This window comes from Mustela nigripes, chromosome 8 (genome assembly GCF_022355385.1).
Source record: "Mustela nigripes isolate SB6536 chromosome 8, MUSNIG.SB6536, whole genome shotgun sequence".
Taxonomy (NCBI): Eukaryota; Metazoa; Chordata; class Mammalia; order Carnivora; family Mustelidae; genus Mustela; species Mustela nigripes.
In genome coordinates this window covers 1,782,106-1,804,505 of record NC_081564.1, presented here as the reverse complement: position 1 = coordinate 1,804,505, position 22,400 = coordinate 1,782,106, and the positions used below count along the sequence as shown (strand labels likewise).

Sequence of the window (22,400 nt, the reverse complement as noted above, 5' to 3'; positions counted from 1 at the left end):
CATGCACAGTGATACTTTCTTTCCATAACTAGCAATACAACCAAGAAATCACCGACTTGAAGCAGCCTGTTCTGGTCAGTCAGCCAAAGAGAAGGCGAGGCCCTGGCGGCACCTTGCCAGGCCCTGCGATGCTCATTCCAGAACTCTGCTATCTCACAGGTACCGCTGCGCTGGGGCCGCCTTCCCTGCCTCTTCTAGGAGCCCCGCCACCCCTGGGAAAGCCCTACCCGCTGCTTTGGCTCCTTACGCTTCGCCTCCCTCTTCACCACCCTGTACCCCAGACACTGAGACGTGATCCGTGTTTGTCTAATCGGACACCTTTCGATATTTTACTTGAAGGGCTAACTGATAAGATGCGTAATGACTTTAACGTGATGAAAGACTTAGCTGTTCACACAAGACTGACTCCTGAACAAAGGCAGCGTGAAGTCGGAAGGCTCATTGATTATATCCATAAGTAAGTCCTCTGCATCCCACTGGGGCGTGGGTCCAGTTTGGTGTTATTTTCTGTGGGTTGGGGGAGTGAGAGAAAGTCATTTTGTTTTCCTTTTGTATTTGTGGTATTTGGGTGGGTTCTTTGTGTTTCTGGGTGACCCTGCGCTTTGTCGGGGAATACTAACCGCTGGAGCCCGTGGCCTTTTCTGATTCTTCTATTAGCCAAAGACAGTAAAGCAGAGGTGAAATGTTCTGGACAAATTTACTTTCTCTCTTTGTTATAACACTGAGGGGTTTACTTTGAAGAGAAGGTAGTTTGGACATCAGAATTGTAATTTAAAGACTGTCCTGAAGGGACACGGGGACACGATGAGGGAGAAATGGAGAGCCTCTCTGTTTTCCTGGCATTCTCTCTAGGCTTTCAGTCCTGAAATAGGAAAGCGTCCTGTAGGTTAGCATGGATCTCTGCGTCTGTCTGATTTTGCTGCGTTTGCTTTATGCTGAGTGGTCCGTAAATATGTTAAATTTACAGAGATGATAATGTTCAGAGGGAGCTTCGAGACTGGGGTTTGAGCTTTGACTCCAACTTACTGTCCTTCTCAGGAAGAATTTTGCAAGCAGAAAAGATTCACCAAGGTGGAAAAACAGTAAGTTGTCGATCCCATCAGGTTTGGGTCTTGTTCCGTTAAGCTGAAAAACCCTGCTACGGGGCGGCCTGCCTTCCTCACGTCCGGGAAGCGAGGTCAGCTCCGGGGAGCGAGCAGGTGGCCATGGGGGCTGCCAGGGAGACCTCACTAAAGGCCGGCCTAACGTGTTGCTCGCAGCACAATTACTTAAGGGAGAGAAGAATTTTAAGTGAGTGGGTTGGTATTTTGTCTGCCACTGAGGTGATCTTTTTAGTATTTGACTTCATTTTTGCCCGGACCATTTGTTGGTAGGGATATATGCATTAATATCATGAGGCCTTTTATGCTTTCCCCTCAGAAAAGGAAAGCGAGTATTGCCAAAGTATTTTTGTGTCCTAGAAGCAGGGCAAGGGCCAGAACTTTAACGTCTTTTCATAGACGACTGCCCTCTGCCTTCTCCGTTGTAGGAACGACACGCTGGCCATGTACTTAGTGTTTCACCTGCAGGCGTGGTCATTGTCCCCATGGAAATTGTCCGCGTAGACACCCCTGTGCTGCGGGTGTGGGATGTGGGGACACGGGAGCGACGCTGGGGTTTCCTCTGTGGGGCCGCACCCCATGTCACGGTGCTTCAACTTGCTGAGCTTTCTCCCTTGCTTGTAGCACCCAACACCCTATCGAGCTGCCTACCTTCCCAGGCCATGTTTGTTTTGTTTTTATCACAAGGAATGGAACGCTTGTCCCTGTCGTGTCTCAGAAGATGGAGGGTCCAGGAAGCACCAGGGGGAGGGCCTGCTCACGAGGCTGAGGCACTTGTGTGGCAGTGATGCCAGCCGCGGCGGGGGGGGGGGGGGCGGTTGTCCCAACCTCCTCGGACACACTTCTGCACTGTTCTCCCCCAGCAGGGCATTTCATCTGTCCCTAGAGTCCCAACGGAGGCATAGTCCCCCAAGGGTCAGAATGCCACGGGAACTGGGTCTAGACTTGTTGGCTTTGTCACTGAGAACAGACAGCAGAATTCACAGTGTCTCTGAACTTTCTTCTAGTTCGATTACAATCCACAGTTTGCAGATTGGTCAAAAGAAACGAGAGGTGCACCATTAATTAGTGTTAAGCCGCTAGATAACTGGCTGTTGATCTATACTCGAAGAAATTATGAAGCAGCCAATTCACTGATACAAAATCTATTTAAAGTTACACCAGCCATGGGCATACAAATGAAAAAAGCAATAATGTAAGTTTATCAAGTCATTTCTACTCTGAACGTTGATTAATAGTCGTTTGGAGGGTGTGGGAACACAAAAGTGATAAAAATGTTAAACACGGTAACTAGGTTATATTAGTTTAAAGGTCTGATACAGCGCGTGTCACGGGGATGCAGAAATGTGTTTGTCACTGGAGAATGGGGGAGAGCGGGCGGCACCGTTTCTCCGATTCTGCTGCCCTCTGCGTTAGAAACCACCTGCCTACATGGCTGCTTCGTTTTTATTTTATGTTTATACAGGAGTGTTTCGTGTGTGATAGTCTATAGGGCATTTCTTTTATGTACGGTACATCTTTCATTACTTTTTCTGAATGTAGGATAATGAATTTCCATTCTAGGATTGAAGTGGATGATCGAACCGAAGCCTATTTGAGAGTCTTACAGCAGAAGGTGACCTCAGATACCCAGATGGTAAGTAGCTAACTGATACATAGGCACTTGTCCTCAGATAACTTTTTTAAAAACTGTATTTATAAATCTTAGAATTTGAGTTTGGAATGTTTTAATTCGGCTTACAAACTGGCCACAGCATATGTATTTTACCTTCGTAAGGAGCTGCGTGGACTCTGGCTGGAGCCGTGTGTCTGGGAGCTACTTTGCCCTGCAGCTGGGGAGGAAGGGCTGGGGGCCAAAGCCTTCAGAGATTTATTTGGATTCAAAGGCTTCAATTCCAGGAAATTTCGTGGAGAATGGGCACAAAAGTAAAAGTTAGTACTTAGTTGTTCGGCACGCAACTAAGTGTGGCAGAGACAGATGTAGCGGTAAACAGCATATGTATGTGGCTTTAAACCGAAGAAGCAAATTGGCTTCAGCTAATCCATTGCCTTTCTGGCCCTTCATCTCTTATTAAATGCTACAGGTAGCGTGTGATTCCATTGTCTGCAGTGATAGAGATGCCTAGGATGGCAAAGGGATTTTGTTGGGTCCAGGGAAAGGAGGGAGAATCTGGGAGTATAAATTGAGAACACAGCAGTGAGTCAAAGAGCTGGATCCAGCTGTAAACACAGACTCGGACTGGGCAGGAACTGGTGGGTTTATTTGCACTGAGATCTGACCGACATACGAGCTGGAGGTGTGGGGTGAGACCCTTCCATGCATGTGTGAGTTGCGGAGTGACTAACAGCAGGCTAGTTCCCTCGCCGCCTCACATGATCACAAGTTGATTTTTTTGTACCAAGAACATTTCAGCTCTAGTCTTCAGCATCTCTCACGTCCACACCTCAGCATTGTTGGCTGCGCTTGCCACGCTGTACAGCAGACCCCCAGAACTTCCTCAGTTCACACCTGGCAGTTTGTGTCCTTGACTAACATCGTCCCCTTTCCGGCAGATTGGGCGCTCTGTGTGGTCCCCAGAATTGTCCACGGGCTTCCTAGGAAATTCCATAGTGTGATCATAGCGTGGTTCTCAGGCCAGAGCTTTATGTTTAAAAGCCAAGGGGCGCCTGGGTGGCTCATTGGTGAAGCATCTGCCTTTGGCTCAGGTCATGATCATGGGGTCGAGCCCTGTGTCGGGCTCTGTGCTCAGCGGGAAGCCTGTGCCTCCCTGTCCCACTTCCCCTGCTTGTGTTCCCTCTCTTGCTGTTTCTGTCAAATAAATAAATCTTTAAAAAAAAAAAAAAGTTTAAAAGCCATGATTCTAGGTGGATCGTCAGTAAATGAGAACTGTGAGCGTGGTTTTGCTGTTTCCCATCTGTGAGTTATCCCCGGCTGGTGCTGGAACGTATTTAAGTTCTCGTGGTGTTCAGTGTGGTGTTCACGTGGCCTCCTTCGTTGTGTCGGCATCTATCCCGAGGGGAGTGGGGTGAGCAGCAGGCAGCAGTGAACGTGCTGCGTGTTAGCTCCATACGTGGACGCTGACGTTTACGCCCAGGGGGCAGGTGTGGTTGCCGTTCTCTTCCTTGAACTTCAGCGCTTCCCGATTCTCCGTAACGAGAACATTCTTTTGGTTTCAGGTTGTTTGTCTGTTGTCGAGTAATCGGAAAGACAAATATGATGCTATTAAAAAATACTTGTGCACAGATTGCCCTACCCCGAGTCAGTGTGTGGTGGCCCGGACTCTCGGCAAACAGCAGACAGTCATGGCCATTGCCACCAAGATCGCCCTGCAGATGAACTGCAAGATGGGCGGAGAGCTCTGGAGGGTTGACATGCCGGTAAGTTTGATTTACCTGGTACATGAGAGTTTTCATTGTTTGAGAAAAAATGGATTTACTTTCTAAAAACTGCTCGTACTCTGGTGTATCTAAAACTACAGTATTTTTCTTAAAGCTAAAGCTGGCAATGATAGTCGGCATTGATTGTTACCATGACACCACAGCTGGACGGAGGTCGATTGCAGGATTTGTCGCAAGTATCAACGAGGGGATGACCCGGTGAGCGCAGGGCTGGGCGGCGGAGCACGGACAGTGGACGTGGGCGGGAGCAGGTGGGAGCACGCAGGGCCCGTGCTCTGGGGGTCTGTGAGGCTTGAGCTGCAGGCTGAATTCCTTCTTTACAAAGTTAAAGTTAGGGAAGTAAGGGAAGTTAGCTACCCTGCTGTTTTTGACTTTGTTCACTGGCCCTTAATCTACAGTAATCAGATTACGTTTCAGGCTATTTTATGATTATTTCTGTTTGGGGGAGGGTGTCTCTCATTAAATGCGAATGTCTCTGAAACGTCTTTAATAAGACTTCTTTCACTGCTGAAATGTCCTTTAAAGTTTTTGTGTTGATTATCTTTTGGAAGATCCACTTCAGTTTACCCAGTCACTTGTGTTTCAGTGTGGTGAATTAGTTTTCAGTGCTTTTCTTAGAACTAAGACTATGAACTGTCTCTGGGTACTATAGTTTAAATTTTATCTTGTCTTCAGCAGGGGAATTGTAGTATTGATTTATAGTAAAATAAAGCTTGGTTTGTGGTGTTAGGAGTATCTGGTCCTGTCTAGATTTTACAAAGTATCGGAGATGTTAGCAGGTATTTTAAAAAGGGTTAAACATTACGGGCTGCTGAGGAGAGCGAATGCGCGTGCCCGGTGCTTGCGAAGGAGCAGCTTGCAGACCGCGCCCTCCTCGCCCTCGTCCTGGTCTCTCTGAACAGCTGGTTCTCGCGCTGTGTGTTTCAAGATCGAGGACAAGAACTTGTAGACGGGCTCAAAGTCTGCTTACAAGGTTAGTGTCCTGTCGTGTTGCTGTCCTGGTCTCTGTGTTACTGAAATTCTGGGCAGAATTACAGCGTTTGTCTTCTGTTAATTGATTTAACCCCTTGCTGGCTGGCTTTCAGCTGCCCTGCGGGCTTGGAACAGCTGCAATGAATACATGCCCAGTCGGATCATTGTGTATCGGGACGGCGTGGGCGACGGCCAGCTGAAAACGCTGGTCAACTATGAAGTGCCCCAGTTTCTGGATTGCCTGAAATCTGTTGGTAGAGGTTACAAGTAAGCATGCGAACTGTAAAGCATTTTCTCTTTGTACTTTTTGTCTTTGAAATTAGTGTTCCCTGATGCAAAGGTAAGTGTGAACCTAGCCTCAAGGATGCAGTGGGGTTTGAGGGCGTGGAAGGGGGAGGGCTGGGCATGTAGAGGGTCCCTCCCTAGAGGGGAGGAAGGACAAATGACACTTTTGCCAGTTCTCTGCCTGCCCCCTTTCTCTCCTAAATCCTCGACGTGCGGGGATCGGAGAATTCTAGTACATCTGTAGGCATCCACAGAATTGTTTAATGGAATAAAATCCAAACAGTCTTAATTTACTCTTTCTCAGTTTCTTTATACACTGAGTACCTGTTTGATTTCTTTTTTTTTTAATAAAAATTTTTATTTATTTGACAGACAGAGATCACAAGTAGGCCAGAAAGGCAGGCAGAGAGAGAGGGGGAAGCAGGCTCCCTGCCGAGCAGAGAGCCCAATGCGGGGCTCGATCCCAGGACCCTGAGACCATGACCTGAGCCGAAGGCAGAGGCTTTAACCCACTGAGCCCCCCAGGCACTCCTAGCTGTTTGATTTCTTTGTGAACTTGACTGGTACTTGATCTCAGTAAGATGGTTGACATGTGTTTAGTGTCCCAGGAGATGATGTTACTCTTCTCCTTTTGGAAGGTGTGCACACGTGAGGGCAGTGTGCTTGGTGGCCCTGAAACCCATGCTGGGGTCCGCCCCCCTCCACTCCTACATGCCTCCTCGTCCCTGCCATCGGGCAGTGGCACTGCATACCCACTCTAGACCGCTGTTTCAGGAAGTTCTGTCTTGTGCTCTATCAGATTGTGGGCAAGCGGAGCTCAGGGACTGTTGTGTTCAGAGTTTATTAGTGTAACATAAAGATGCGTAAATCCGATTTTAAGGGTACTCAAGAAACCTGAGAGTCCTGTTTGGGCTTGCACATGCATACTGCAACACTGGTTATTTTTGTCAGACCTCTTTAGCCAGCACTTGATATTGTTGTAGAAATGAGGGATTTTGAAACCCACTGACTGACCATCTATCTGGGCTGAGTGTGATTTATAGGGCCTGTGGGGCAGGCATGAAGAGCTTCCTGCTTATTTCTAGCTGAATTGGAGGACACTTCAAGTCTTCTGTGGCCAGATTCTAAATGCTGATTCTGCACTTTTAAAAAATTGATATGTCAATGTTTCTTTACATTTATTTATTTAAATTCATTTAATATACAGTGCACTTACGAGTTTTAGAGGTAGAATTTAGTGATTGATCAATTGCATACAACACCCAGTGCTCCTTCCATCCCATGCCCTCCTTTACAGTGCCCCCCCCCCCCCAGCTCCCCGGCCCCTCTCCTCTAGCGGCCGTTTCCTACACTTGAGTCTTGTGGTTTGCTTCCTTTATTTTTCCCTCCCTTGCTCCATGCTCCTGTTTTGCTTCTCAAATTCCACATATGAGTGAAACCATATAATTGCCTCTTACTGACTTAGTTCGCTTAGCATAGTACCTTCTAGTTCATTCACACTATTACAAATGGCAAGATTTCATTTTTTTTAAGATTTTATTTATTTATTTGTCAGAGAGCGAGCACTGGCTGGCAGAGAGAGCAGCAGGCTTCCCGCAGAGTAGGGAGCTTGATGCGGGGCTCGATCCCAGGACCCTAAGACCCTAAGATCATGACCTGAGCTGAAGGCAGATTCTTCATCGACTGAGCCACTCAGGTGTCCCAAGATTTCATTATTTGATGGCTGAGTAATATTCCATTGTACATATATACCACATCTTCTTTATCCATTCATCTGCCAATGGACATCTGGGCTCTTTCCACAGTTTGGCTGTTGTGGACATTGTTGCTATAAACATTGGGGTACAGGTGCTCCTTCAGATCCCTGCGTTTGTATCATTGGGATAAATACCCAGTAATGCAGTTGCTGGGTCATAGGGTAGCTCTACTTTCAACTTTCTGAGGAACCTCCACACTGGTTTCCAGAGTGGCTGCACCAGCGTGCATTCCCACCAACAGTGTAGGAGGCTCCCCTGTCTCCCCGTCCTTGTCAACACCTATGTTTCCTGACTTGTTCATATTGGCCATTCAGACCGGTGTGAGGTGGGAACTCACTGTGGTTTTGATTTGTATTTCCCTGATGCCAAGAGATGTGGAGCACTCTTTCATGTGTCTGTTGGCCATTTGCATGTCCTCTTTGGAGAAATGTCTTCATGTTTTCTGCCCATTCCTTGACTGGATTATTTGTTCTTTGGGTGTTGAGTTTGATAAGTTTATAGATTTTGGATACTGGCCCTTTATCTGATACGTCATTTGCAAATATCTTCTCCCATTCTGTCGGTTGTCTTTTGGTTTTGTCGACTTTCTCCTTTGCTGTGCAAAAGCTTTTAATCTTGAGGAAATCCCAATAGTTCATTTTTGCCCTTGCTGCCCTTGCCTTTGGCGATGTTTCTAGGAAGAAGTTGCTGCGGCTGAGGTCGAAGAGGTTGCTGCCTGTGTTCTCTAGGATTTTGATGGATTCCATTTAGGTCTTCCATCCATTTTGGGTCTGCCTTTGTGTGTGGTGTAAGACAGTGGTCCAGTTTCATTCTTCTGCATGTGGCTGTCCAATTTCCCCAGCAACATTTATTGAAGAGACGGTCCCCTTTCCATTGGACATTCTTTCCTGCTTCGTCAGAGATTAGTTGACCATAGAGCTGAGGCTCCATATCTGGGCTCTCTATTCTGTTCCGTGGATCTATGTGTCTGTTGTTGTGCCAGTACCATGCTGTCTTGATGACAGCTTTTTAATAAAGCTAGACATCTGGAATTGTGATGCCAAAATTCCAGAAAACCACAATGGTTTTCTTTTTTGACATTCCTTTGGCTATTTGGGAGTCTTTTCTGATTCCATACAAATTTTAGGACTATTTGATAAAGATCTGTGAAAAATATTGATGGCATTTTGATAGGTGTCGCATTCACTGTGTAGATTGCTCTGGATGGTATGGACATTTTAACAATATTTTTCTTCCACTCCATGAACATGGAACATTTTGCCATTTCTTTGTGTCTTCCTCAATTTATTTCATGAGTGGTTTATAGTTTTTTGAGGACAGATTCTTTCCCTGTTTGGTTTATTCCTAGGCATCTTAGGGTTTCTGGTGCAATTGTAAACAGGTTCAATTCCTTAATTTTTCTTTAATTTAATTGTCTCATTAGTGGATAGAAATGCAACTGATTTCTGTGCATTGATTTTATATCTTGACACTTCACTGAATTCCTATAAAATTCTAGAAATTTTGGGATGGAGTGTTTGGGGTTTTCCACATAAAGTTTTATATCATCTGCAAAGAGTGAGAGTTTGACTTCTTCTTTGCCGATTCAGATGCCTTTTATTTCTTTTTGTTGTCTGATTGCTGAGGCTGGGACTTCTAGTACTATGTTGCACAGCGCTGGTGATAGTGGGCAGCCCTGTTGTGTTCCCAGTATTAGGGGAAAAGCTCTGTTCTTCCCCATTGAGAATGATAATTTGCTGTGGGGTTTTCACAGATGCTTTTGATGATATTGAGATGTGTACCCTCTGTCCCTACACTGTGAAGAGTTTTGATGAAGAAAGGATGCTGTACTTTGTCAAAAGATTTTTCAGCTTCTCTTGAGAGTATCATATGGTTTTTGTTCTTGCTTTTATTCATGTGTTGTATCACATTGATCTGTGGATGTCGAACCAACCGTGCAGCCTAGAGATAAATCCCATTTGGTCGTGGTGAATCATCCTTTTAATGTACTTTTCTAATGTACATTTTAATTTTTTATTAACATATAATGTATTATTAGACCCAGGGGTACAGCTCTGTGAATCACCAGGTTTACACACTTAATGGCACTCACCATAGCACATACTCTCCCCAATGTCCATAACGCCACCACCCTCTCCCTACCCTCCTCCTCCGAGCAACCTCAGTTTGTTTTGTGAGATTAAGAGTCTCTTATGGTTTGTCTCCCTCCACATCTCCCCATCTCCATCTTGTTTCATTTTTTCCATCCCTAACCCCCAAACCCCCCACGTTGCCTCTCAAATTCCTCATATCAGGGAGATCATATGATAATTATCTTTCTCTGATTGACTTATTTCACTCAGCATAATACCCTCTAGTTCCATCCGCATTGTCGCAAATGGCAAGATTTCTTTTCTTTTGATGGCTGCATAGTATTCCATGGTATATATACCACATCTTCTTGATCCATTCATCTGTTGATGGACATCTAGGTTCTTTCCCCAGTTTGGCGACCATGGACATTGCTGCTATAAACATTCGGATGCACGTGCCCCTTTGGATCCCTAAATTTGTATCTTTAGGGTAAATACCCAGTAGTGCAATTGCTGGGTCATAGGGTAAGCTCTATTTTCAACTTTTTGAGGAACCTCCATGCTGTTTTCCAGGAAGAAGTTGTTGTGGCTGAGGTCAAAGAGTTGCTGCCTGTGTTCTCCTCAAGGATTTGGATGGATTCCTGTTTCACATTGAGGTCTTTCATCCATTTGGAGTCTATTTTTGTGTGTGATGTAAGCAAATGGTTCAGTTTCATTTTTCTGCATGTGGCTGTCCAGTTTTCTCAACACCATCTGTCGAAGAGTCCATTTTTTTCCATTGGACATTCTTTCCTGCTTTGTCAAAGATTAGTTGACCATAGAGTGGAGGGTCTATTTCTGGGCTCTCTATTCTGTTCCATGGATCTATGTGTCTGTATTGTGCCAGTACCATACTGTCTTGATGATGACAGTTTTGTAATAGAGCTTGCAGTCTGGACTTGTGATGCCATCAACTTTGGCTTTCTTTTTCAACATCCCTCTGGCTATTTGAGGTCTTTTTTGGTTCTATATAAATTTTAGGATTATTTGTTGCATTTCTTTGAAAAAAATTGATGGTATTTTGATAGGGATTGCATTAAACATGTTGATTGTTTTAGGTAGCATAGACATTTTCACAGTATTTGTTCTTCCAGTCCATGAGCATGGAACTATTTTCCATTTCTTTTTTTTTTTAAGATATTATTTATTTATTTGACAGGCAGAGATTACAAGTAGGCAGAGAGGCAGGCAGAGAGAGAGAGGAGGAAGCAGGCTCCCCGCTGAGCAGAGAGCCCGATGTGGGGCTCGATCCCAGGACTCTGGGACCATGACCTGAGCTGAAGGCAGAGGCTTTAACCCACTGAGCCACCCATGCGCCCCCAATTTTCCATTTCTTTAGGTCTTCCTCATTTTCCTTCATGAGTACTTTATAGTTTTCTGAGCACAGATTCTTTGCCTCTTTGATTAGGTTTATTCCTATTTATCTTATGGTTTGGGGTGCAGTTATAAATAGGATTGACTCCTTAATTTCTCTTTCTTCTGTCTTGCTGTTGGTGTATAGAAATGCAGCTGATTTCTTTGCATTGATTTTATATCCTGACATTTTACTGAATTCCTGTACAAGTTCTAGCAGATTTGGAGTGGAGTTTTTTGGGTTTTCCACATAAAATATCATCTGCAAAGAGTAATAGTTTGACTTCTTTGCCAGTTTATATGCCTTTTACTTCTTTTTGTTGTCTGACTGCTGAGGCCTGGATTTCTAGTCCTTTGCTGAATAGCAGTGGTGATAGTGGACACCCCTGCTGTGTTTGTTCCTGACCTTAGCGGAAAAGCTCTCATTTTTTTCTCCATTGAGGATGATATTCGCTGTGGGGTTTTCATAGATGGCTTTGGTGATATTGAGGTATGTACTCGCTATCCCTACACTGTGAAGAGTTTTGATCAAGAAAGGATCCTGTACTTTGTCAAATGCTTTTTCAGCTTCTATTGAGAGTATCATATGGTTCTTGTTCTTTCTTTTATTGATGTGTTGTATCACACTGATTGATTTACAAATGTTGAACCAACCTTGCAGCCCTGGAATAAATCCCATTTGGTCGTGTGCATAATCCTTTTAATGTACTGTTGGATCCTATTGGCTAGTATTTTGGTGAGAATTTTCATACCTGTGTTCATCAAGGATACTGGTTTGTAATTCTCTTTTTTGATGGGGTCTCTCTTTTTTTTTTTTTTTTAAAGATTTTATTTATTTATCAGAGAGAGATGGGGGGAGGAGAAAGCAAGCACAGGCCGACAGAATGGCAGGCAGAGGCAGAGGGAGAAGCAGGCTCCCTGCCGAGCAAGGAGCCCGATGTGGGACTCAATCCCAGGACGCTGGGACCATGACCTGAGCCGAAGGCAGCTGCTTAACCAAGTGAGCCACCCAGGCGTCGATGGGGTCTCTTTTTTGATGGGGTTTTGGGATCAAGGTTATGCCGGCCTCATAAAATGAGTTTGGAAGTTTTCCTTCCATTTCTATTTTTTTGAACAGTTTCAGGAGAATACGAATTAATTCTTCTTTAAATGTTTGGTAGAATTCCCCTGGGAAGCCATCTTGCCCTAGGCTCTTGTTTGTTGGGAGATTTTAGATGATTGCTTCAATCTCCTTACTGTTATGGGGCTGTTCAGGTTTTCTATTTCTTCCTGGTTCAGTTGTGGTAGTTTATACATCTCTAGGAATGCATCCATTTTTTCCAGGTTGTCAAATTTGCTGGCTTATAGTTGCTCATACTATGTTCTTATACTTGTTTGTATTTCTTTGGTGTTGGTTGTGGTCTCTCCTCTTTCATTCATGATTTTATTGACTTTGGTCCTTTCTCTTTTCTAATTGATAAGTCTGGCCAGGGGTTATCAGTCTTCTTAATTCTTTCAAAGAGTCAGCTCCTAGTATTGCTGATCTGTTCTACTGTTCTTTTGGTTTCTATTTCATTGATTTCTGCTCTGATCTTTATTATCTCTCTTCTGCTGGGTTTAGGCTTTCTTTGCTGTTCTTTCTCCAGCTCCTTTAGGTGAAGGATTAGGTTGTGTCCTTTAGACCTTTTTTGTTTCTTGAGAAAGGCTTGCATTGCTATGTACTTTCATCTCAGGACTGCCTTTGTTGTGTCCCACAGATTTTGAGCAGTTGTATTTTCATTATCATTTGTTTCCATGGATTTTTTTTCAGTTCTTCTTTAATTTCCTGGTTGACCCATTCATTCTTTAAAAGAATGTTGTTTAGTCCATGTATTTGGGTTCTTTCCAAATTTCCTCTTGTGATTGAGTTCTAGCTTCAGAGCACTGTGGTCTGAAAATAAGCAGGGAATGATCCCAATCTTTTGATACCAGTGGAGACCTGATTTATGACCCAGGATGTGATCTATTCTGGAGAATGTTCCATATGCACTAGAGAAGAATGTATATTCTGTTGCTTTGGGATGGAATGTTGTGAATATATCTGTGATGTCCATCTGGTCCAATGTGTCATTTAAGGCCTTTATTTCCTTGTTGATCTTTTGCTTGGATGATCTGTCCATTTCAGTGAGGGGGGGTTAAGTCCCCTACTATTATTGTATTACTGTCGACATGTTTCTTTGACTTTGTCATTGATTGATTTATATAGTTGGCTGCTCCCACATTAGGCACATAGATATTTACAATTGTTAGGTGATCTTGTTGGATAGACTCTTTGAGTATGATACAGTGTCCTACCTCATCCCTTATTATAGCCTTTGGCTTAACATCTAATTTATCCAATATAAGGATGGCCATCCCAGGTTTCTTTTGATGCCGCTAGCGTGGTAAATTGTTTTCCACTCCCTCACTTTAAATCTGGAGGTGTCTTTGGGTCTAAAATGAGTTTCTTATAGACAGCATATCGATGGGCTTTGTTTTTTTACCCATTCTGATACCCTGACTTCAGATATTTGATATAAGAACAAACTGAAGTGTCAGAGGATACAGATGACCTTTCTGTCCTGACATTTGCTCAATTGTTTCTTGTGACATCAGAGGACTCAGATCTACTTTGGCCTCGGGCTCCTGGGCCTGGCTTTGCTACGTCCGAAGCCACAGGAACTGGGCAGCACTAGCCCTCACGGGGTAGATGGTGATACTTCTACAAGTGCCTTCTGCTTATATAAACTCACCCCCTGTCCCTTCGGGATTTGCTTATTGGATTATTGTGAAGGAGCTTGCTTGTCAAACAGAAGCTCCCACTTCAGGGTCTTTTTGACCATTTGTCCAGACAGCATACCATAAACAACCTTCCCAAGCCAGACCTTCCAGATCCCACTATACGTAAAGCTCTCTGTGACCCACAGTTTGGAATCAAGAGTATTTCTGCTAAGAACTAACATTCTTGTTGGGAAAAGGGTACAGGAAAAATGGAGGCACGGGTAATGGTCTCTTTCAAATGTCTAACACACACCAGCACGGTTCCCGAGTGCCTTCCGTGCGCCCGTCCCTGTACTCCAGCATGGCTGTGACTTCAAGCACTGGCTGTGAATGGACTTTTCAGAGCTGGTAGAAAAGGTGTGAACCACATTCCAACCCACAAGTGCTGCCACTTGAAGGGCTGGCCTCCGGAGAGCCAAGGAGGCATGTTAGGACCAGTAGATGGCTTCAGGTGCAGTGCTGAGGCTCGGGGGGAAGAGATCTGGGCATAGGGAGACCAACTGGAGATTGGCATCGGGCGGCGGGGTGCAGCACGGATGCAAAGGGCGCGTCCTCTGCCAGCATGTGCTGAGCCAAGAGGTGATTGGGCCCCAGGAGGGAGACAGAGGGAGCCCCAATAGCTCACGGAACGGTAGTGCTGGGTTAGACTTTGACATTGCTCAAACGAGCTTCCCTCACAGTTGCTCTAGGCTCCAGATGCTCGCGCTCCAGCAGAAAATGACCCTGCAGAGCGTTCCAGGCTGTGTGCTGGGAAGCATGCTGAATGTGCCACTTCTGTGTGCCAGGCCAGCTGTGCACACGCCCCTGCCTCACCTGCTCTCCTGTGTCTCCCCCGCCCCCCGCCACCTGACTCCTGGTCCTTGTCTAGGGCCGTTCACAGCTTGGACTGATACTCTGCCTTGAGAGGGAGAGATGTTTCCATTTAAATGTGGTTGGGAAGGGGGATGTCTGGATGGTCGGCTGCCTGCAGGCAGGACAGACACAGTCATTACATTCGCCATCATCATCTTTCAGCCCAAGACTAACGGTCATTGTGGTGAAGAAACGAGTGAATGCCAGATTTTTTGCTCAATCTGGAGGAAGACTTCAGAACCCGCTTCCCGGGACGGTTATTGACGTAGAAGTTACCAGACCAGAATGGTAAGTTCTGTGCGGTTACACGATTGTTTTCTTCTTTATCGACTTCAGCACATTTTCTTTTTCTTCTATTTCTGATAAATACTAAAGTCTTCAATTAGTTTGATCTCATAATATTACTAAAGCCTGTGATTCGTTTGTATCTGAAATGGTAAACGGGTTTCCGTCCAGTTGTCCTTTGGGGGAAGAGGGTTATCATCTGCGGCAGTAATCATACATGCAGAGGGTGAGCTCTGCTGCCGTGGATTATTTTGTATTTTATTCACTTGTGACCTTGTGCTCAGATTCCTGTCCCCTAGTAAAAAGTTTTAGATCTGTAACAGCTTGCTGTCATCCAGAGGTCAGAAAGTTGCAGCTGAAACACGACTGCAGATAAGAAAAGTGGCTTCTGAGGAAACAAAACTTTCTGTGTAACTTGGAGCTGCACTTTGTCATAGGAAAGCCAGCTGGCTGGGACATCCACGGCCACAAGGGGGCCACGGGGCAGTGCTGTGGGCACCCAAGGGTGCAGCGGTCGGGGCTCAGGCTTGCTGGATCCTCGGAAACGCTTTTAGGAGGCGAGGCCTAGGGTGCAGTAAATCGTGCTGGGTGGTGGCTCTCTGGCCGGTCCAGGAGAGTGTGCTGGGAGGGCCGTTCCTCTTTCCCACTGTGGCGGGGTTTGGGGAAGGAGCTTTCATCGGGCTGAAGTGCCGGCCTCGGGGCAGAGCTGCTAATGTGGAACGTCCTTCCTGTACGGACCTCGGGTAAATGAGGCTTCACTACACTAACTTCACGTAGAGCAACAATAATACAGATTTTTAGTTACCTTTAATCAGTTGTGTTCGCGACAGGGAGGGGACATTTCCGTGTTGAGATGTGTTACTTGGACTCCTGTCTCAGGCACGGGTCAGTCGTGGCGGTGCTGCAGAGGGTTCTGCTTGTGGGGAAGTCAGCTGAGGGAGACGGTGGCTGAGACAGTAACGCAGCGAGCTCCTTTCCTGCAGGACCTTCTAACCGGTCCGAGTGGCCTCCCCACCCCCGTGCCCCCTGCTGACACGCGTCCTGCTCTGCTGCCCGCGGCTCAGGGCCAGCCCTAACCTGGAGACAGCTGATGGAGACAGACTGGCTAAAATCCACGTTGAATTTTGAAGTATGAGAACATCTCATGACTTCTTACCAGATGCTTTTTAGAACTTAGCAACGCAGGCTCTGCACATGCCTGGAGAAGCCCCATCGTGGGCGCCGCCTGTCCCAGCTGCGGCCAACACTCTGGGCGCTCAGGCACCCGGGTCGGGACTAAGGCTCTGACTCGAGCTCTGCTGGGGTTTCCCTGCGGCTTAGGGCACGTGGTCGTGTGTGCGTCGGCTCGCGGTGTTCTGATGTGTGTAGCTTCAGCGGACCTAGCAAGCTGCACAGGTAATTCCCTTGTGGCGTGACGAGGGCGGACGACCAGATCTCTGACCTGTGCTCTTGCTACCCAGAAAGGGGGGAACGGGTGTCCTGTGCTCTGTGCGCACCCCTGCGGTCTGCCGTGGCGTCTGGGCCCTGCGCTGCTGCTGCTGCCGGCCCTGCAGCTTCTCCGGTCCTTCCAGAGTCTGCTTTGCGTCCTTAATGATTAAAATGAAGGATGTTTTCGTTGCATAACCACGGAACAGCGAGAGGGGGAAAGGTCCTGTGGTAAAATCGTGTTTTGGGAACAGCAGCGCCTGAGTGGAGAGCTGCTCTCCGTGCCCCGCTGCCGCCGCCCTCCCCGACGCCGCTGTGGCTTGCGGCTGGCGCACGTGGTGAACGCCCTGCGGCACCAGTGACACGTATTTGAAATCTAATAGTGGTTTCTGAAGCCTCGGTCACAGGTAAGTGTTCCAGAACGGTCCATGAGAGCAAGTGTTATGGACCTGAAGGAAGCACGTTTCATCCTGACGAGGTCAGCGTCCCTTAGAATACGGGATCTTTTCTCTGGAGGAAACGGGGCCCACGGTAACTTCAGCTTTCAGACCCATAAACCTCCCTCCCGTGGGGCTTTTCTCTTGTAATTCCAGGTATGACTTTTTTATCGTGAGCCAGGCGGTGAGAAGCGGCAGTGTTTCGCCCACGCACTATAATGTCATCTACGACAGCAGCGGCCTGAAGCCAGACCACATACAGAGGCTCACGTACAAGCTGTGTCACGTCTACTACAACTGGCCAGTAAGTGGGTCTCCCTGGGCACGTGTACGCACATCTGTGAGCTCCGATTTTCCAGACAGGAGTCGCTCTGTTTTCAGAGGCTTTTCTAGTTAATACTGGGCCGGGTGCTGCAGGAAGCAGGTCGGGAGTAACAGCCCCGTGTTTCTTCCACTCAAGGGCGTCATCCGCGTTCCCGCTCCTTGCCAGTACGCCCACAAGCTGGCCTTCCTGGTGGGCCAGAGCATTCACAGGGAGCCCAACCTGTCCCTGTCCAACCGCCTCTACTACCTCTGACCCTCGGGAGACGACGACGGGCCGCCACGCCTTCTGTTTGACCTTGTAGCTTCCTGCGGGGTGGGTTTTTTTAGCTGTTACCTTTATAGATGAATACTGGGAAGGGAATTAGGAGATTTGGTGTCTCGTTGGTAGCATTGCTGCTGTGACTGGCTTGTAGGTAAAAATTAAAATTTTATATTTTATCTTGTTTGCTTCTCAAATACGTTGTGAGAATTTCTTGTTTTGAAAAAAATGTGGATAAGGTACTTCGCATTATAAACAGAATTTCTTAAACTATTTGAAAAGTGAGAATTTACTTGAAAGTACTTTCAGGAGTGAGCACATCCTGCTTTGTAAACGTACATTAATTCATCATCTTTTTGAAATATTTTTAATTTAAAGGAGAGAGGCGTGAAGTGGGGAGCTCACTGCAGCTGTAAGGTCGGCTTTTACTTGGGTGTCTGGTCTATTTTAAAGATAAAAAGCTGCCATTGAATAACCTGTCCAAGGTACGAGAATGGTAGGAGACTGGAGAAGTAGGCTAATTTTTTATTTTTGGGGGGCTAGATGGTATGGGGGTTGAAAAGTTTTTAAAATTTCTGTCCAAGAAAACATTTTAAGACTCTTATCACAGAAGAGGCCAGTAGCCTCTGATAATATTACTGTTCTGTTTGTGATGGGGACATCCTTCTCCTTGTTACAAAATAAAATTGGATTCTCACATTATTCACTAACTGTGGTTTGTTTTTACTGAAAACATACATTTTCTTTGCATGCCATGTATTCTTCTAAATGCTGGAGAGAGCGCACTCTGGCCGGAGGCTGCAGTCCCACTTAGAAATGCTCAGTCGCCACCCCCTTTTGCACTTCGAGGTCCAGAGCCGCCGGCCGCAGGGCTCGTGGGACCGGACGGAGAGCGGCGGCAGGGCGGGCGATGGCGGGAGGTTGACGATTGTAATTATTCACGTGGACGTGCTTGTGGGAAATTTCAGGAAATTTGGCAAAGAGCTGGCTTGCTGTCAGTGGCAACTGTACTTGGAGTGAAAACTACTTGGAGAATCCCTTTGGCACTGCCGGCCGCGGTAGGGCCTGGCCCCCAGGGCTCCTGCCTCAGCCCCGCCCTCCGCACCGCTGCACGTGGTCCCAATAGAGACTTTCTGGGCTGAGCCTCACAGGGATGAAAACCCTTTTATTCTCGTCTTAGTTGTTCAGGCTCCTAACCATTGTTAACAGTGTCCTCGGCTGTTAGTCCCTAGCCCTGGTTCCTTGACCTGCTTGGTCTGCAAACAAGAGAAGACACAGGAAACAGGAGGTTTCAGGAGAGTGCCAGAGACCGGATGCCATGATGGAAGTTGCTAGAAGCTGACCCACTGTGAAGGCGTGCGAGGAGCTCTACCCTGCAGCCGTGGAAGACGAGCTCTGGTGTTCACGTGTAGATCGGTAGGGCTAGTGGGAACTTTTAAGGCCTCAAAGTGCCGTTCTTAAGTTTTAATGGTCTTTAAAACCATGGAAGGACGGGCAGATGGGGTCTGGAAAAGCGGAAACAGTCACAAGACCGTCACTCAAGTCAAAGACTCGGCTGCGAGGGAGAGAAAACCTCAGACTAGTCTCAGCCGACAGGCATGGGGCGGCTTGCTGCTGGCGCTGGAGCGGGCTTCCCGGTGTCGCTCTGTCCAGCGCCTGCTGTCGGCTTCCCACGCACAGCGAGCTCCGCACCGGGCCACACGCGCGGGGCAGGACTTTGTGGGGAGACACTGGCCAGACCGTCCCTCAGACGCGTGCCACGGGATTTTCCTGGGACTCTGGGCAAAGGCCGGCTGAGAAGGCGTCCCGAGTCTGGTTGATGAGAGGCTATGGTGGCCGGGGGGTGGGGGGGGGGGGTCTCGGTTCTGGCGGATGGGCCTGGGGTCCAGGTTTGGGCGTCTGCCTCACCCCCTGAAAAGGAACACCCAGCCGTCCACACATCCTGGAACCGGGAGGGACGCGCCGCCCAGACAGGTGGAGCCCAGATCCCGTGCGAGTGCTAGGGTCGCTGTGGGGGCGGGGGGCAGGGAAGAGCTCCCAGCAGGGGCGTCGCGGGGCCGCAGCCAGGAGCCCGAGGGTGCAGCACCGCTGTCCGTCCGCACAGGCCGCACACGGGGGCCGCCACGCTCTGGGCTACGGCATGGGAACAGCCTGTGGCCCCGCTGCCTCCGCCAGTGAGAAGCATCGGCACCAGCCCCCCACAGGTCACCCCTTCCCAGCCCTCGCCTGACCCTCGGCCTCAGGAGCCCCAGAGGTAACCCCAGGGTGCGGCAGGGGCTCTGGCGACGTGCCTCGCGGTGAGGCTGGGGTTGGGGCCCAACATAGGCGCTCCCCTCCCCTCCCCCCTCAGCGTCCGGCTCTGAGACCGGGCCCCGGCCCTGTGTCCTGTCATCTGTTCACCACAGAGGTGGCCCGAGGCCGTGGCACAAAGCTGCCGCTTATTTTCATATATTTCGAGGTTTGACTCAAGTTCCCGTAATTGGTGTCATTGGTCAGATGCAAGAATGCAGGGGCTGGGCGGGCCCTGGGTGTGAATCATCCCAACACAGGCCCCGGGGCGCCCGGCCCACGGCTAGAGAAACCGTCAAACTTCCAAGTGGTTGCGTCCGCGAAGGGCCCCCTGGCTCTGTGGGGAGAGGAGCCCCCTCTGCTGGGGTTACCCCGAGGCTGCAGCGCCCCCCATCTGCCCCTGCACACAGCTGGGCCGCCCTCCCCTCTCAGAATCGGAAGGTCGTCTGGACGCAGCTTTTCTGACCCATCCTCACCGGAACCTCTCCCCGTACCCTCCGAGGTCACGGTCCTCGCAGCCCCTTCCTGAGTTCCTGTGCCTTGAACACGCCGGGCTCCCAGGACGATTCCTGCCTGTGGGTGGCGCCGCTGTCTGGGCCGCACCTGCGTCTGGCTGGGTCCCCCGCACCCTCCGCAGCCCGTCCTCTCCGCAGCATTTCCTGCCCCTGGGCTCGGCCGGCGGTGGCTGCGGCTCCCGGCTTGCTCCTGGCCGGCGCTGGCGTTTGCTGCCACACCTGGCGACACCACCGGCGCGGGCCAGCATTTTCCCACTGGTCTGTCCCCTGCGCCCCGCAGCCCTGCTTCCCGGTTGCTGTGGCCATCACAGGCCCCGAGTGCCGCACCGCAGGCTGCGAGTCCCCATGGGTGCCCCGCCTCTCGAGGTCCCTCCTGCTCCCTTCCAGACCCCGTGCTGTCCGGGGGCTCTGTCCGCTCCAGCCCTGCGCTCGGCTCCCAGCAAAGCAGCAGCCTCGCGGCCGAAGGACAACGCACCTGTTCCTCTCTGGATGAGGCTTCTGGAACTTCGCTGCCAAGCCCCCACCGCCCCTGCCCACGTGTGCCCAAGACACCCAAGCGATTGCGTCGCTCCCGGGCCTGCGCCAGCCTTTCCTTGCTCATTCCCGGCAGCCGACAGACCCGGCCGTGTCCGGCCCGTCCTAAAAAACGAAAGGGCTCTCGGCCCCTCCTGCCCCCCACACCGCGCTCTCACGTTCCCGTTAGGAGGCAGACGAGCGACTGAGAAGACCCTTCGGTTCCAACAGACAAAGCCGCCCAGAGCCGCTGGCCCGGAGTTCTGCGGGAGAGTCGCGGCCAGGGCGGAGCAGGGCCCGATGCAGGGTTCCCTGTGACGGTGGGGAGATCCCAGGCCAGAGGGGAGAAGGCGGCAGGGGCGCGGGGACGGGGTGAGTGCTGCCCGCGCCCCTGCCCGCTGCCCCCGGCACCCTGCTGGCCCACGGGGTCTGCGACGCCCTTCCTCCGCGCGGAGCCTGCGGGCAGCGCCCAGCCCCGGCAGCACAGCGAACGCCGCCCTGGGCGGCCTGGCAAGAGGCCCCTTCCTCAGCCCCGCCCGAGGCCTAGGAGCCTGCGTGGAAGTGGGGTGCTCGCACCGCACCTGGAGGGGGCGTCCGCAGCTCACCACTTCCTCCAGCAGGGGCCGGTACTGCTGTGCCGACCTGGACGGCTGCTCCGGCACCTTCCCGCTGGGAGGGGTGGGGGTCGGGACCGGACCCCCTGAGCGGAGGCCCCACCGTACAGCTGTGATCTGGCCCTCCCGGGCGGTGTCGTAGCGGCCCCAGCCACACCTCCTGACCCGTCCGTCCACTTAGACCGCGGTCTCGTTTTCAGGAGTTGGTCCGCACGTGGGCTCTCCACGGGGGCCCACAGCACACAGTGGTCCGTAGAAAGGGGCACCAGGAAGGCAGAAGTGGGGACCCAGCCCAGTTTGACAGGCACGTGGAGACTCATTCAAGGACGGGGGAGCTGGGGTCAGACACCCCGGAAGGCGTGTTAGCGACACTGGTTGTGCCCCACGCCCGCTCTGAGATCCACCTCACTGCTCGCAAAGGCAAGACAAAGCTGCGTCCTTATGTAAGCGCAGCAAGACCGCGACTGTCCCTCGGGATCTTCTGAATCTGCTGGAACCTCCGAAGCCCTCACCGCCCTTACTGCCGTCACAGGCTGAGCCCACAGATCCGTGCCGTCACACTCCCACGGATTCCTTCCTTTTCCGAGGTCCCCTACATGTCCTGAGGTTCCTGCGCCTGCCAGGCAGTGACCTTCCTTACGCACCTGCTCAGGCCTCCCTGGGAGTTCCAGAAGCCAGTACCAGGCCGGTTTTTCCAAGGGGCAACATTGGGTGCATAAAGTCGCCCATCATTCTTGAAGCCGACAGGTCACCTCTGAGCCTCCGCGTGGCTCTCAAACGCGACCTCCCAATGCCTCGCCCGTGTAACCCGGGTTCCCAGGACAGACTCTTACCCGGGATGTATTTCCCACCGTGTCCTTGCCCCCACCCCCACCCCCACCCCCCCCCCCACCCCGGACACAAGCCTCCCTCCACAGAGCTCCCCGCCGAGCACCCCCCGTCGGAAAGCCTCTGCCGGGTCAGCCCCCCAAACCTGGCTTCCCCGCTCGACCCAGGCCTGAAACAGTCTCCAGCCCGCAGGTACCAGGGACGCCCGGGGCGTGTTAGGGGTCGGGAAGGTGCGAGCCCAGGCGGCGCGAGCCCAGGCGGCGCGAGCCCAGGCGGCGCGAGCCCAGGCGGCGCGAGCCCAGGC

The 22,400-nt window shown here is 49.9% G+C and overlaps 1 protein-coding gene across 1 annotated transcript in view; it reads left to right on the top strand.

The window, feature by feature from the left end:
* PIWIL1 (piwi like RNA-mediated gene silencing 1) overlaps positions 1-17,331 on the top strand; it is a 31,271-nt gene extending 13,940 nt beyond the window's left edge. The window contains exons 9-20 of the mRNA XM_059409926.1: positions 33-159; positions 340-457; positions 968-1,082; positions 2,108-2,295; positions 2,664-2,736; positions 4,278-4,478; positions 4,594-4,697; positions 5,402-5,472; positions 5,585-5,738; positions 14,770-14,895; positions 16,911-17,058; positions 17,215-17,331. Coding sequence (XP_059265909.1) covers positions 33-159; positions 340-457; positions 968-1,082; positions 2,108-2,295; positions 2,664-2,736; positions 4,278-4,478; positions 4,594-4,697; positions 5,402-5,472; positions 5,585-5,738; positions 14,770-14,895; positions 16,911-17,058; positions 17,215-17,331 — 1,542 coding nt within the window. The remainder of the gene's footprint in view (positions 1-32; positions 160-339; positions 458-967; positions 1,083-2,107; positions 2,296-2,663; positions 2,737-4,277; positions 4,479-4,593; positions 4,698-5,401; positions 5,473-5,584; positions 5,739-14,769; positions 14,896-16,910; positions 17,059-17,214) is intronic.
* Positions 17,332-22,400: the final 5,069 nt, after the last annotated feature.